The sequence below is a fragment of the Watersipora subatra genome, chromosome 9 (genome assembly GCF_963576615.1).
Source record: "Watersipora subatra chromosome 9, tzWatSuba1.1, whole genome shotgun sequence".
NCBI lineage: Eukaryota > Metazoa > Bryozoa > Gymnolaemata > Cheilostomatida > Watersiporidae > Watersipora > Watersipora subatra.
The window spans coordinates 49,928,664-49,940,340 of NC_088716.1; the positions used below are offsets into that span (position 1 = coordinate 49,928,664).

The 11,677-nt window shown below is 36.5% G+C and overlaps 1 protein-coding gene across 2 annotated transcripts; it reads left to right on the forward strand.

Annotated features, from left to right (window-relative positions):
• Positions 1-1,781: 1,781 nt before the first annotated feature.
• On the forward strand, positions 1,782-10,932 carry LOC137403829 (alcohol dehydrogenase [acceptor]-like). Of its 2 annotated transcripts, XM_068089893.1 has the most exons (11): positions 1,782-2,031; positions 3,690-3,898; positions 4,290-4,467; positions 5,282-5,416; positions 5,556-5,680; positions 5,829-5,999; positions 7,480-7,645; positions 7,889-8,070; positions 9,062-9,233; positions 10,257-10,491; positions 10,598-10,932. In XM_068089893.1, exons 1-11 carry the CDS (start codon positions 1,857-1,859, stop codon positions 10,731-10,733), a joined length of 1,884 nt encoding a protein of 627 aa, XP_067945994.1. In that variant the 5' UTR covers positions 1,782-1,856; the 3' UTR covers positions 10,734-10,932. The 2 variants fall into 2 exon arrangements, with proteins under 2 accessions (XP_067945994.1, XP_067945995.1); XM_068089894.1 differs by lacking the exon at positions 10,598-10,932 and having other exon boundaries at positions 9,062-9,298; positions 10,257-10,367.
• Positions 10,933-11,677: the final 745 nt, after the last annotated feature.

Consider the following 11,677-nt stretch of genomic DNA (forward strand, 5'->3'; position numbering starts at 1 on the left):
ATGAGCCTGCTTGTACAATCGGTGAGCCAACCAGGCAGGCATCAATAGAATCAGTTCGTACGAGTATGTACTAGTTTTATTAATGATATCTTCAACACAAGTGTTCACAAGTATGAGTGGTATCAAGCACACCTTGCCTACTTACTGCGCTGGCTTATATAGCCAGCGCCTATGGTCTAGCTCCGCCTATCAATCTATTTATAGCACAAAGGATATGCAAGATATAATAAGATTAGTACAAGATAAACGTATGGTTATATAACAAAAAGGGCAGTTCAGGACTATAATTATATAATAAAAAGGCAGTTCAAGAATTCGATTACATAACATAAAGGAAGTTCGGGAGGTTCGGGTAAGTGCTAGTGAGGATATATATATAAGTGCAGTAATTGATATACATGTATGTCCCGGTCCTCCACACTATAACAAGAATATGACGACCAGATTATTCAATGGATTGACAACAGCTGGCTGTAGCTGCATGAAAAAGAAGTTCACAGTCCAGTTTCAGGAGTTATCCCATCGATAGCAGCAGCACAACCTAATAAACTAACGAAAGTAAGGGTCGTCATGGATTACAGTAGCGAGCTCAATGGATACGTCAGCAGCCATTTTAGTTCAGACATTACAGTACGCCAGAATAAACTCCATAAGTGGCGAATGTTAGGTAGTAATGCTGGTGTACAGAATCTAAAGAAATCTTATTTAAAATTACATGCTGACCAAAGTTTACAGAGGTCTCAAGCTGTTAAGTTTTATGATAGAGTGTGTGTCTTAATGTTGCACTTCAGGTGATGTCCATGATTTTGTCAAAGGCGGTGTCACTTGATAATAGGGCTGCCACTGGTACCAATCACTATTTAGATGATACATTGGTGAACAAATCGGTTATGCCTGCTAAGATTGTTAGAGAACATTTACTAAAGTTCTGGTTAGTTACTAAAAACGTGAAGAATTGAGTGAAGCCCGTGTGTTAGGCTTGTGATTAACATGTGACAAACAGGTAATATATAAATGGAAGCGTGATGTCAGTCTTCCTACCAAAGACGCTGCAGTCACAAAAAGAGACTGATTTTTATGCGTGGGAAACTGTTGGGTCATTATCCTGTAGCTGGGTAGTTGCATGCATTGCATGCAGTTACATGAAAAGACTGGCAGCAAATGGAACATGGGATGATGCGATACCCAACAATGTAACAATAATGTTACATGAGATTTTAAATAGAGTATTAGATCATGACCCGGCGCAGGGGAAGTGGTCTGTAAGTAGCTCAATGAATTGTAAAGTTGTTGCTCCTAATATATCAGCAACACTGCGTTTAGGTCAGTATAGTTATATTTTTCTTCTTCCTCTTTAGCTAACTGTTTGTGCAGCAAATGCTGCTCCAGATAGAAAAAGTGGTAGAAAGGTTGTCAAATCGTCTATCTTTTGTGGCTACAGTGTCTTAGATATATAGGTAGTATAGGTATATAGGTAAGTATACAGGTCCTAGGTCTTTTACTTATATATTTTCTGTTTACTGACAGAGACTCCCTTGGAGCAGGCAACAGTATAATATTCAAGCTAGCAGACCTGATTGAAGAGCATGGGGTCAGTAACAAAGAGGATTGATCTAAGTAGCACCAATTTATCATCCCTATTCGTGACATCCTTACAGCGGCAAGGCCTCGACTATTGATATTATTGATAAGGTCCAGCCCACCTGTCAACATATCTGCTGTATTGTATCTACTAGGCTTGTGTTATCCTGCACAACTAATGTTAAGGCCGTTGACTGGCTGTTGCGCTGAGCCTGCATACAGTTCATCGCTAGTACTTCTACTGCCACTACTTTGCAGTGTCCTTGTGAGTAGCGATGGATAGTTTCGTAGATATGGACGATATTCAAGACTTCATAACTGAGCATCAGCTTGCTATAGCATTTGGATGCACAGCTTTGATTCTAGCGTATCTATTGCTAAGGAAGTTGGCTGCACTCCGGTCTCCTGCTCCGGCTGACCACTGGAATGAAAAGTATGACTTCATCGTGGGTGAGTTTATTTTGTTCAAGCTGATAGTTTGTCCAGCTGTCCAAGTATTTTTAGAAGAGCTCACTTGCATAGCTTGTCGTAGAATTGATTGTTTTGATCCGTGAGGCAGGCTGGAAATACACACTGCTCTTCCATGCTTCAAATGGGTTCGAGGCTGCCCGCTGCTCACGAGTTCAAACCCTACCGCTTGATTGATTCAAACTTGCGCTATTTAGATATTTCTAAAGTTCACGACGTATCCCTCAAAACAGATCTTGTTGAAGTAGACTCATTTTCTCGCACCAAATGCTTTCACATAAATTTAGCGAAGCGAAAGGGCTTCGAATGCATACAGATTTTATTATTTCTTTTACCGCCTACTGGAGTGAAAGCAACTCCGAACCCATTCAAAGCGAAGAAACACAGTGATTGATTATAGCGACCAACCCTACCAGATGACATCCTTGTACTGTGGTGTTATTACTGCCCTTTAGATAGTGGATGCTAAGGTCATGAACCACTTCGTTGCACCACCTTACCTGGTAGAACTGTAGGCTATGGGAGGTCATTCAGAGGTTAACCCAAATGTCAGAAGTTACATCAGCAACCGTTTGTTGCTGCAGACTTACATGAAAGTCTCCTGTACAGAAGAGACTAGAGGAATGGATGTTTTAGGTCAATGAAGTTCAATAAAGGAAAAGTATTGGTGCATTAGTCTTTACCACAAATCTTAATTTTTGCTTCACAATTATTTAATGCAACTCGTAGTTTTATATTAAATCTTCTTTGGTCGTTTATTGGGCGGATGAACCTTCTAAGTTTTACCTATTTACAGTAATCATTTTGTATTTGGATTACCTGTGAAAAGGATAACTGCATTAGTACGCTTGTCATTTCCAGTACCTACATGTATGTTTAAAACACAATAGTGTACCAACACTTTTGAAATGATTCATTTCAAATTATAAAACCTCAACAGGAGCGTTTATAATTATGAAATTATAAACCCTCTTGTTGGCGAGTAACCAAATTGTGATCAAGCAAGAATTCATGCCATACATTTCATAATTGGCAGAAGCCTTTCTTCTACTATTTATAAAATGTATGGCATGAATGCTCGCTTGAACACAACTTGGTTACTCAGCAATAGGAGGGTTTATAGCACTGTGAAAGTTATTAGCTATAGACTGCAGATGATTGACAAGCAGAATAACATGAGTAAAGAGTGGTTACAGAGACTTATGTGTATAACAACTGCTTTTAGTTGAATCAGCAATACTCCTAGCCGGTTGTTGATTGTATAGAGACTATTTGCACTATCAAGGCTCCATCAACCATCACTGCCGGTAGACTATTGTGGTTTGAACATAGGTAGGCCTCCTGGAAATGACAAGCCTGCCAATGCAGTTATCTTTTTCACAGTTAATCCAAATACAAAGCGATTATTGAAAATAGATATAACTTAGCTTTGTTTTTCTATCTGTTTCAACATTCATCCAAACTAAATAGTTTTTGTGCATCGAAATAAATTCTACCAAACTGGAAACATTTGGGAGGGATTAGCATTAAAGGCAGCTTTTATACTGCCCACAACTATCTTGCTGACTTTGGCAGGTTAGATAAACAAGAGCATCAAACCACTCAAACTCTGTGTTTCAAGTCATAAAGTAATGTTGTAGTGGGTGCAGGCTCCGCCGGATGTGTACTAGCAAATAGACTCGCGGCTGATGGAAGATTTTCAGTACTACTCTTGGAGGCAGGAGAAGACAATACCAATGAGATGGTAATCCAGGCACCTATGGCCATGATGGATGCTTGCTGCAATAAAAAGTATATTTGGTCTGAGCACACAACTCCACAGAAATATAGCAAAGGCTTCAACGAACAAGTAAGTTTATAAAAGAGTCATCTTCTGTTTATTTTTCGTATGTAGTTCTTTTTCTTTACATCATGATGATCACTCTATTGCTGTCAATATTAAACAGAGTCACCTTGTTATTATTATCTGATGCCTAAGAGCTATTTATTATATTATATTTTGTATACATTTTAAAAAATATTTCATTAGGCTATGGCAAATTATGTAATTGTGAATTGCTGCGTACTACATTAACGCTTGTCTTGTTACAAAGAAGTAAACTTTGTAGAAATATTTACATGACGTTTTATTACTATTATTCATAGTAATAAAATTGCATGTCGTATTTATTGCTTTTGTTGTATTTGTGTCTGCTCATTTTATTACTGATAATATTTTAAATAAATTGTTTATTTTGTAGAAAGTTTGCAGCCAGCATGGCAAAACACTAGGTGGTAGCAGCTCTGTCAACTGGATGGTTTATGTTAGGGGACACCAAGAAGACTTTAACAGCTGGGAAAAGTTGGGTTGTACCGGATGGGGCTGGAAAGAAACTGAAAAGTATTTCAAAAAAATGGAAAACTACTTTCTTCCAGATGGTAATTAATCTAATTGACACAGTGATATAATTCTGTAATTAGGAAGTTGTGTCCTCATTTACATAAACCCTAGAAACCTTATTGAAAAATTGATACTCATAACCCTAGAAGTTATGGCACTGCCAGGGTTATTGAAAAATATTAGCTTTCTCTTTTTTATATCCTGTAACAGCTGAGAGTTACAGTTTTTTGCAAATTCTTATGGTAGACCTTTAGAAAAAAAACCAGCGTTTCAGAGTTTCTTTGCCAATATCATTTGCCAATTGGATTTGTAGGGTTTTTACAAGTGAGGCAGAGCTGTAGAGCCGTATAGCTAGCTTATGTATTCTCGTTATATTGCTTGGCTATAGTAAAAACAATAGCAGTGCATGCTACTAGCGCTACTGAAAGTAAGACTTGCGTTTATCTAACAACCTGATCTAAAAATGGTTTGAAACATTTAAAATAGTGTCTTTATATAGTTTTAAAACAGTCATTTTAAATAGTGCTTTTCAACAGTTTTAAAATAACAATTTTAAATAGGTGTAAAATAGTAATTTGAATAGTGATTTAAATAGTTTTAAAATAGTGCTTTTAAATCCTTAAGCCTGTTAAGCCTTGCGTCGATGGACGAAAAGCAATGGGTGTGCATTCATTCACCGGGTGACATCCATTAGTTTATGTGTGTAGTCTTCACAATGGGTGTCGTGAACTGTTAACCTCTGGCTTGACCTGCAATGTGATCTGACAATGTTTATCATCAACCTATGACCTACAGCAGTGACTTATCCCTGCCTAAATACTTATAGACAGTTTGCCCTTGATATTTTTACAGAACGTTTAGGACACGGTGGACCACTTACAATATCTGGAAATGGGATGCACTGGCCAGTCACTGACCTATTTTTGAAAGCTTCTGCTGAACTAGGAGTTAGTCCAAATCCTTCTTACAACAGCGGCAATAATCAAGGTGCATTTTTTCCCTCACAACCCATCAACATTGCATAGTTTTTGGGATTCTAGCTAACAAATTTTTGATGATTAGTAATCTACTGCATCTATTAACTTGGCCAATCTCATGGTTGTAGCCTGAGTTTCACATGTTTTAGGCTGTTCCATCACCCACACTACCACTAAGGATGGAAGGAGATGGAGCACGGCTAAAGCATATCTACAGCCAGCAATGAGAAACTGCAAGAACTTACACGTCGTTACCGGTGCTCAAACAACTAAGGTAAGGTTTGAAAAACATTTGGAACTTACAATTTTGCAGTACTTTGAAACGATTTTCTTGAATAGCAAAATACGTAAAACAGGTATTGTAGTAATTAAGGCAGTGGCTAAAGTCAGCACCATAAATTTTTTTTCAATTTTCTTTTCAGATCCTGTTTGAAGGAAAAAGAGCTGTTGGTGTGAGGTTCTTAAGAGATGGTGGATTTCCACATGAAGTATTTGCTAACAAAGAAGTAATTCTATCGGCAGGAGCAATAAACTCTCCACAATTACTCATGCTGTCTGGTGTTGGGCCAAAGGAGGAGCTACAAAAACACGGGGTAAGACCATAAGTGATATTTCACTTGTTTATCAACTCCGCTAGCTGTATATGTATTTACCTGCTGTGTAAGTTTGCTAACTACATATATACCTACTACTTTCCTTCTTAAACTGTATATTTTTTACTCACAGATGCAATTATCACTTCAATGCTTAACGTTGTACATACAAGGACGTCCCTTGATCCCAGACCGTACTAACAGTTTTCTATTGACTGTGTAAGCAGTTAGGATAGCACAATTCCCATTGTTAGGATAGCACAATTCCCATTGTTAGGATAGCACAATTCCCATTGTTAGGATAGCACAATTCCCATTGTTAGGATAGCACAATTCCCATTGTTAGGACAGCGCAATTCCCATTGTTAGGATAGCACAATTCCCATTGAACTGATTATCATATTGAAGTTCTGCGCTTGCAGGGTTTCTTTCACACTTTTAGAGATAACTGACGAAACATAATGATAGCAGTACACTGAGTCTGAAAGAGTGTATATTTGTTATGTACACTGAGTCTGATAGAGTGTATATTTGTTATGTACACTGAGTCTGATAGAGTGTATTTGTTATGAATCGAAAAACAAATAGTTTTACTGTAAATCTTTTGTTGTTTAGGAGAAAAGTTTTTTAGCTTTGTCTATTTTTTATCTTTCGTTACCAAAAACCTCAATCAGGGTGACATTAGACAGTAATGTACTGTCAGCAGCAATTTTTCATTTCTTGGTCGGTTAAAAGTGCTTTCGGTATTTTGCCGATATCTCAAGAACCAATAGTTTAATTGATTCGAAACTCTGGAATTAGATTGGAAACATATTAAAGAGTCGCAAAGTAAAAAAATGGCATAATTTCATGTAAACTGGAAGTGCGGAAAAACAAAGTGTAACTACAAATCTGAGTTTACTCATTGTAAGATTGGATATCTACAATTTTCCTAAAACAATTTACCAGAGTATTTCAAACCCAGACTTCTAAGTCTTAAAGTATTAAAAGAAAAATGTAGCAAACTGTTTGAAATCAAAAACAACCCTCTATAAACTGTGAGTACAGAGTTTTGACTGATGATCAACTGACAAGCAACCAGACATATTCATATAAATCATTCTTGACAATAGCTTATTACAGCGGCACTTAAATTAAGAGCAAAGAGTTCAAGATCGGTTGGTGACCAGACAGAGCATACTTCTAAGCAGACTAGTAATTTTTATATTTTCATGCTTTTATCAATTATGAGTAGGACAGGTGCCCTACTTTACTAGCATGCAGAATGGCAAGCTGAATGCCTTTTCTTGCCACTCCAATAGTTACTATGCGGGACTCAGCATTTTCAATGTTTTTTAGAAGCCAGGAAGAAAAAAGAACTAATAACAAGGTATTAAAGTTTTTACAGACTTATAAAGTATGACCACAAACCAGATCGACTGAAATAATGTAGAACAGCCTTCCATAAATTAAGTAAAAGAATGGTTATTGATGTTTTTAGCTGCCAGTCATAGCTGAACTTCCTGTCGGCCTCAACTTCCAAGATCACGTCAATATTCAACGAAACATCGTTTTTGACAATCCTCCCTTTCCACCTGAAAAAAGGTTTACGCCTGACACACTGATGACCTTGAGCTGTCTTGCTAAATATCTTTTCTTGAATAAAGGTAGGCTGTTTGATATAACATTGTAGCCTTAGCCTTAATATCAATGCTTTTAGTGGTTAGGAGCTTGTCTCAAGACCAACACATTTATAACTGAGAATCTTTTTTAGTCCACAACTAAGACTTTTTCTCTACACATAAAACCACACCGCATCTGTTATGTTTTACTGTAAAAAGGAGATTATCATGTGCTTCTCATTAACCAGCTTGGCTGAATCTAAAAAATCATTCTCTATTTGAATCCAGGACCCTTAACAAGTGCGCACATACAGGCGGTCAGCTTCTTTGATGTGAAAGATGGGAAACACGCCATTACTTCCTCGATGCCGGAAGTGCAGTTTCACTCACTTATTTCTGGCCTCAACTATCCTGTTGATAACCCTGTTGCTATACAGTTTATCGACATGTACAACTACTCGAAAACAACAGTAAGTTATTGTTCCAAGACTAATGTGATGCTAAACATTGGCAAATAAGAGCTGACACTAATATTAGCTGTACTAATCTGTTGTTATTGCCAGCATGCAGATATCTTAAGTGCAAATATATTTTACTTTTATTGGCAATAATTTCATTCCAAACAGAAATGTTTTTCAAATTCTGCCATACAGGAATCAAAGAAAAAAAAGAATGGCAACAATTAGTTGGTTTGACGCAATCGTAGTGCTGAAAATATCTTTTTTTGCTGAAAGAACGGATATTAGGTGAAAGATTGATAAAGCAGCTAGCAATGATATTTTTTAAAATAGTTGTTAGTTGTTGTATGCCATTTTTGCATATAACGTAATGGGGAATGTGTTGGAAACCTGTAACTGCCATGTGAAAAGTTAGTACACAGACTATGAAAGATCTTAAAACCTTCAAATCTTTAAACCTCAACTCGTGGTCGGATGTTTGCTAGCCATCGTATTATTAGCCAAGGTATTTCTCAAGCCAGTGAACTTGGTTTTTGATTCTCTTTGTGTAGTCAATATTTATTGCTTGTTAACTGGTCAAGACTACTTTAACGCAGACACCAATTGTAATAAACAAGACAGAAAAATCAACTGGTTACTGGTTATAATTGTACAGTACATATAGTTATTATACATGACGATCTCTCACGGCACACTAGACTACTAGGGTACTAGTTATACTTGTACAGTACATATAGTTATTATGCCTGTTGATCTTTCACGGTGCACTAAGTGAACCACAAACAGCATCATGAGGAGGTGTACAATGCTGCAAAAGCCTCACCAGCAGGTGTATTTTATATATTTTATTGGGATTCCATGCGGAGTGATGCAATAAAACTTGTGGAGACCTATGATTCTCCTGCCTTCAGGCCCGGCAACACTTGAACAAGTTCATAGAAGTCTGCAATACTGACAACAAATCCATTTTATTGATTTATTAGTTCCATAACAACTGTTGCAGCTCAAGGAGATACTAGCCCATCGTGATAGAGTTGGTCTCACATTTGCTATCGCTCTTTTACATCCAAGGAGTAGAGGTTCAATCACATTGGCATCTGCAGATCCATTGGACCGACCTTTGATTGACCCCAATTTTCTGAGTCACCCTAAAGACAGAGAGAATCTATTGGCAGGTAAACGACAGCAAGAAATGCTCACTGGTCATGTACACATGGGACAGCCTGTGGTCATTATAGAGGTGGGCCCTGAAAAACTATCCAAGCTTTCTCATTCTATTATAATGCCTAGATGTCATGGTGTAAAGGTCTAGTTAGGAGTATTTGGGCTGGTTTCCCAAGTAGACCTTAAGATGAGTCTGCCAACCAGCCAAACCAGAGAAGCAGAAACTCAGATTTGTCTTTATGGTCAGCTTCCAAACTACTAAATGAGGTAAACTCATCATCAAAACTTGACAATGAGATGCAGGCCATTCAGTTTCTAACAGTGCTCTCTCCTGTATTGTCTAACGTTTATGATCTCTGAGTAGTGTTTGTTTTTATTCTATGTTCTATTTTATGTTATAAAATACAGCATTCCTTATATGTGATAAATTTGGTCTTACACAAGTTATTAGCTGAAAACATAAAATAAGATGCTTCTAATGCTGCTTTTTAAATGTTATTTTAATATTATACTAAAGTGAGTAATATTTATTTAAGTTTGAAATTTCCCTGAAGGTAGTAAAATGAAAGACAGTAACTAATAAGTAGAGAAATATACACACACAAAATTCATTTTACTAATATAATTAAAAGTTAACAAGAAAGGTTTTTCAAATGCCCTGTAAATTTTTAATAACACTCTATATGTCTTCATTAGAGCTTTTTATATTTTCAATAAAACCCTGTGTATTTCAAATAAATCCTTGTTTGTATATATTTAAAAAACTATATATCTTTAATTAAACCTTATATATTTTTTGATAAATCTTTACATGTATTGTCTAGAAAACTCTATATACCTTCAACAAAACCTTAAATATCTCTACAAAAATCTTATATAACTCTGGTAAAATCTAAATATTTCTAATAAAACCTTATATACCTCTCCAATGGTAGCACAAAAAATTTAGGAATTGCTCTATACATCCTTACAGTAGTTCCATTTTGAATTCTTATATTTTCCTCAGACTGTTGAAATACTTTTGTTTTTGGCAGGACTAAAGCATGCTGCCGACCTGGTTAAAACGGATGCCATGAAAAAGGCAGGAGCCTACTTCCTCGAGTCTCGATATCCAGGCAGGAGAAATCTGATTCAAGACAAAGACCCCGATTCAGATGAGTATCTGGAGAGCTACCTGGAACAGCTATCTGTGGTCATATGGCATCCAGCTGGTTCTTGTAAGATGGGGGCAATCGGTGACCCTACTGCCGTCGTAGACCCTCAGCTAAGGTAAGATGAGTTTCAGCAGCATGCCATTTTGTCACAAACTGACTAAACAGTGTAACATATTTTTATTTCTTGATGCAATGAACAATTTTTTCATTTTCTCTTGCAGAGTACAGGGAGGAATAAAAGGGTTGAGAGTGGTAGACAACTCCATAATGCCTCACCTCACTTCTGGCAACACCAATGCTCCAGCAATCATGATAGGAGAAAAGGCATCTGATATGATACTGGAAAGCTATGCATGAACTATAGATGTATTCAACCATAGATGTATTCGCATAACTCAATTTGTAGATTTTCTATTTTTATATTGCTCAACACTGGCTGGTTGATTACAGGTAGACAATGGAGAGTTCCTAGAAAGCTATTATGCAGACAATAATTTTATAATGTTTATTAGCACATATCTATGTACTCACTAACTTCAATATATTTCTAGTCATATGCAGCAAATTTGTGCCTTTAACGTTATCAATGGATTTCTCTAAATTCTAGTAGACTAAAAAATTTGTGCAATAAAATAAGTAACTTACATGTTTTAAAAAAATCTGATTGATTGAATAAGTTAAGACAAAAGAAATATCACACGATGTCATCATCTTTGGTATGTGTCAGTTTAGTTTGCTCACCCAGTGTTTTTATAGGAAAGTTTCGACTTTAGTTGACATCATGACACCAGGTGCGAGGAGGGGGTTTCCTTTATCTAATTAATGGACTCACTGATCAGTTCTTGGTCACCAATTTTTGAGTCTGTAAACAGTTATGTAATGCTTATTTGCTTTTTTATCTGAATATTGTCTATCAATTGATAGTTCAATTTGTAGCTAGAAAACACAGAGCCAGATGAGCCCCCGGTTTTGCTGCTATATAATAACTGCTTATCTGTTGCAGGTTTTAGAATTTTCGGAATTTCATGACAAGAAAATTATGAAGTGAATTTATAAACCCAGTTGGAGTTGTCACATCTTGCTGTGAAAATAGGCCTAACTAGCTACATTTGAATTTGAAGTTCACAAATTGGTTGGCGTCTAAGTCTGCTGATATCTGCTGTGTTACAATTTTTATAAAATACAAGTTTTTTGCCAAACTTTATTAAAAAATAAATTTTCACAAAATAGGATCTTAAATACATTAATTTCTGTAATGAGTAAGTGAAGTGATATTTAGTTATGTAACTATAAAGCGCACC

Coding starts and splice junctions, on each gene's coding strand:
- LOC137403829 (XM_068089893.1), top strand. CDS start 1,857: ATGGATAGTTTCGTAGATATGGACGATATTCAAGACTTCATAACTGAG. Junction 6,000..7,479: donor AGGAGCTACAAAAACACGGG/GTAAGACCATAA, acceptor TGATGTTTTTAG/CTGCCAGTCATAGCTGAACT. Junction 8,071..9,061: donor ACAACTACTCGAAAACAACA/GTAAGTTATTGT, acceptor CAACTGTTGCAG/CTCAAGGAGATACTAGCCCA.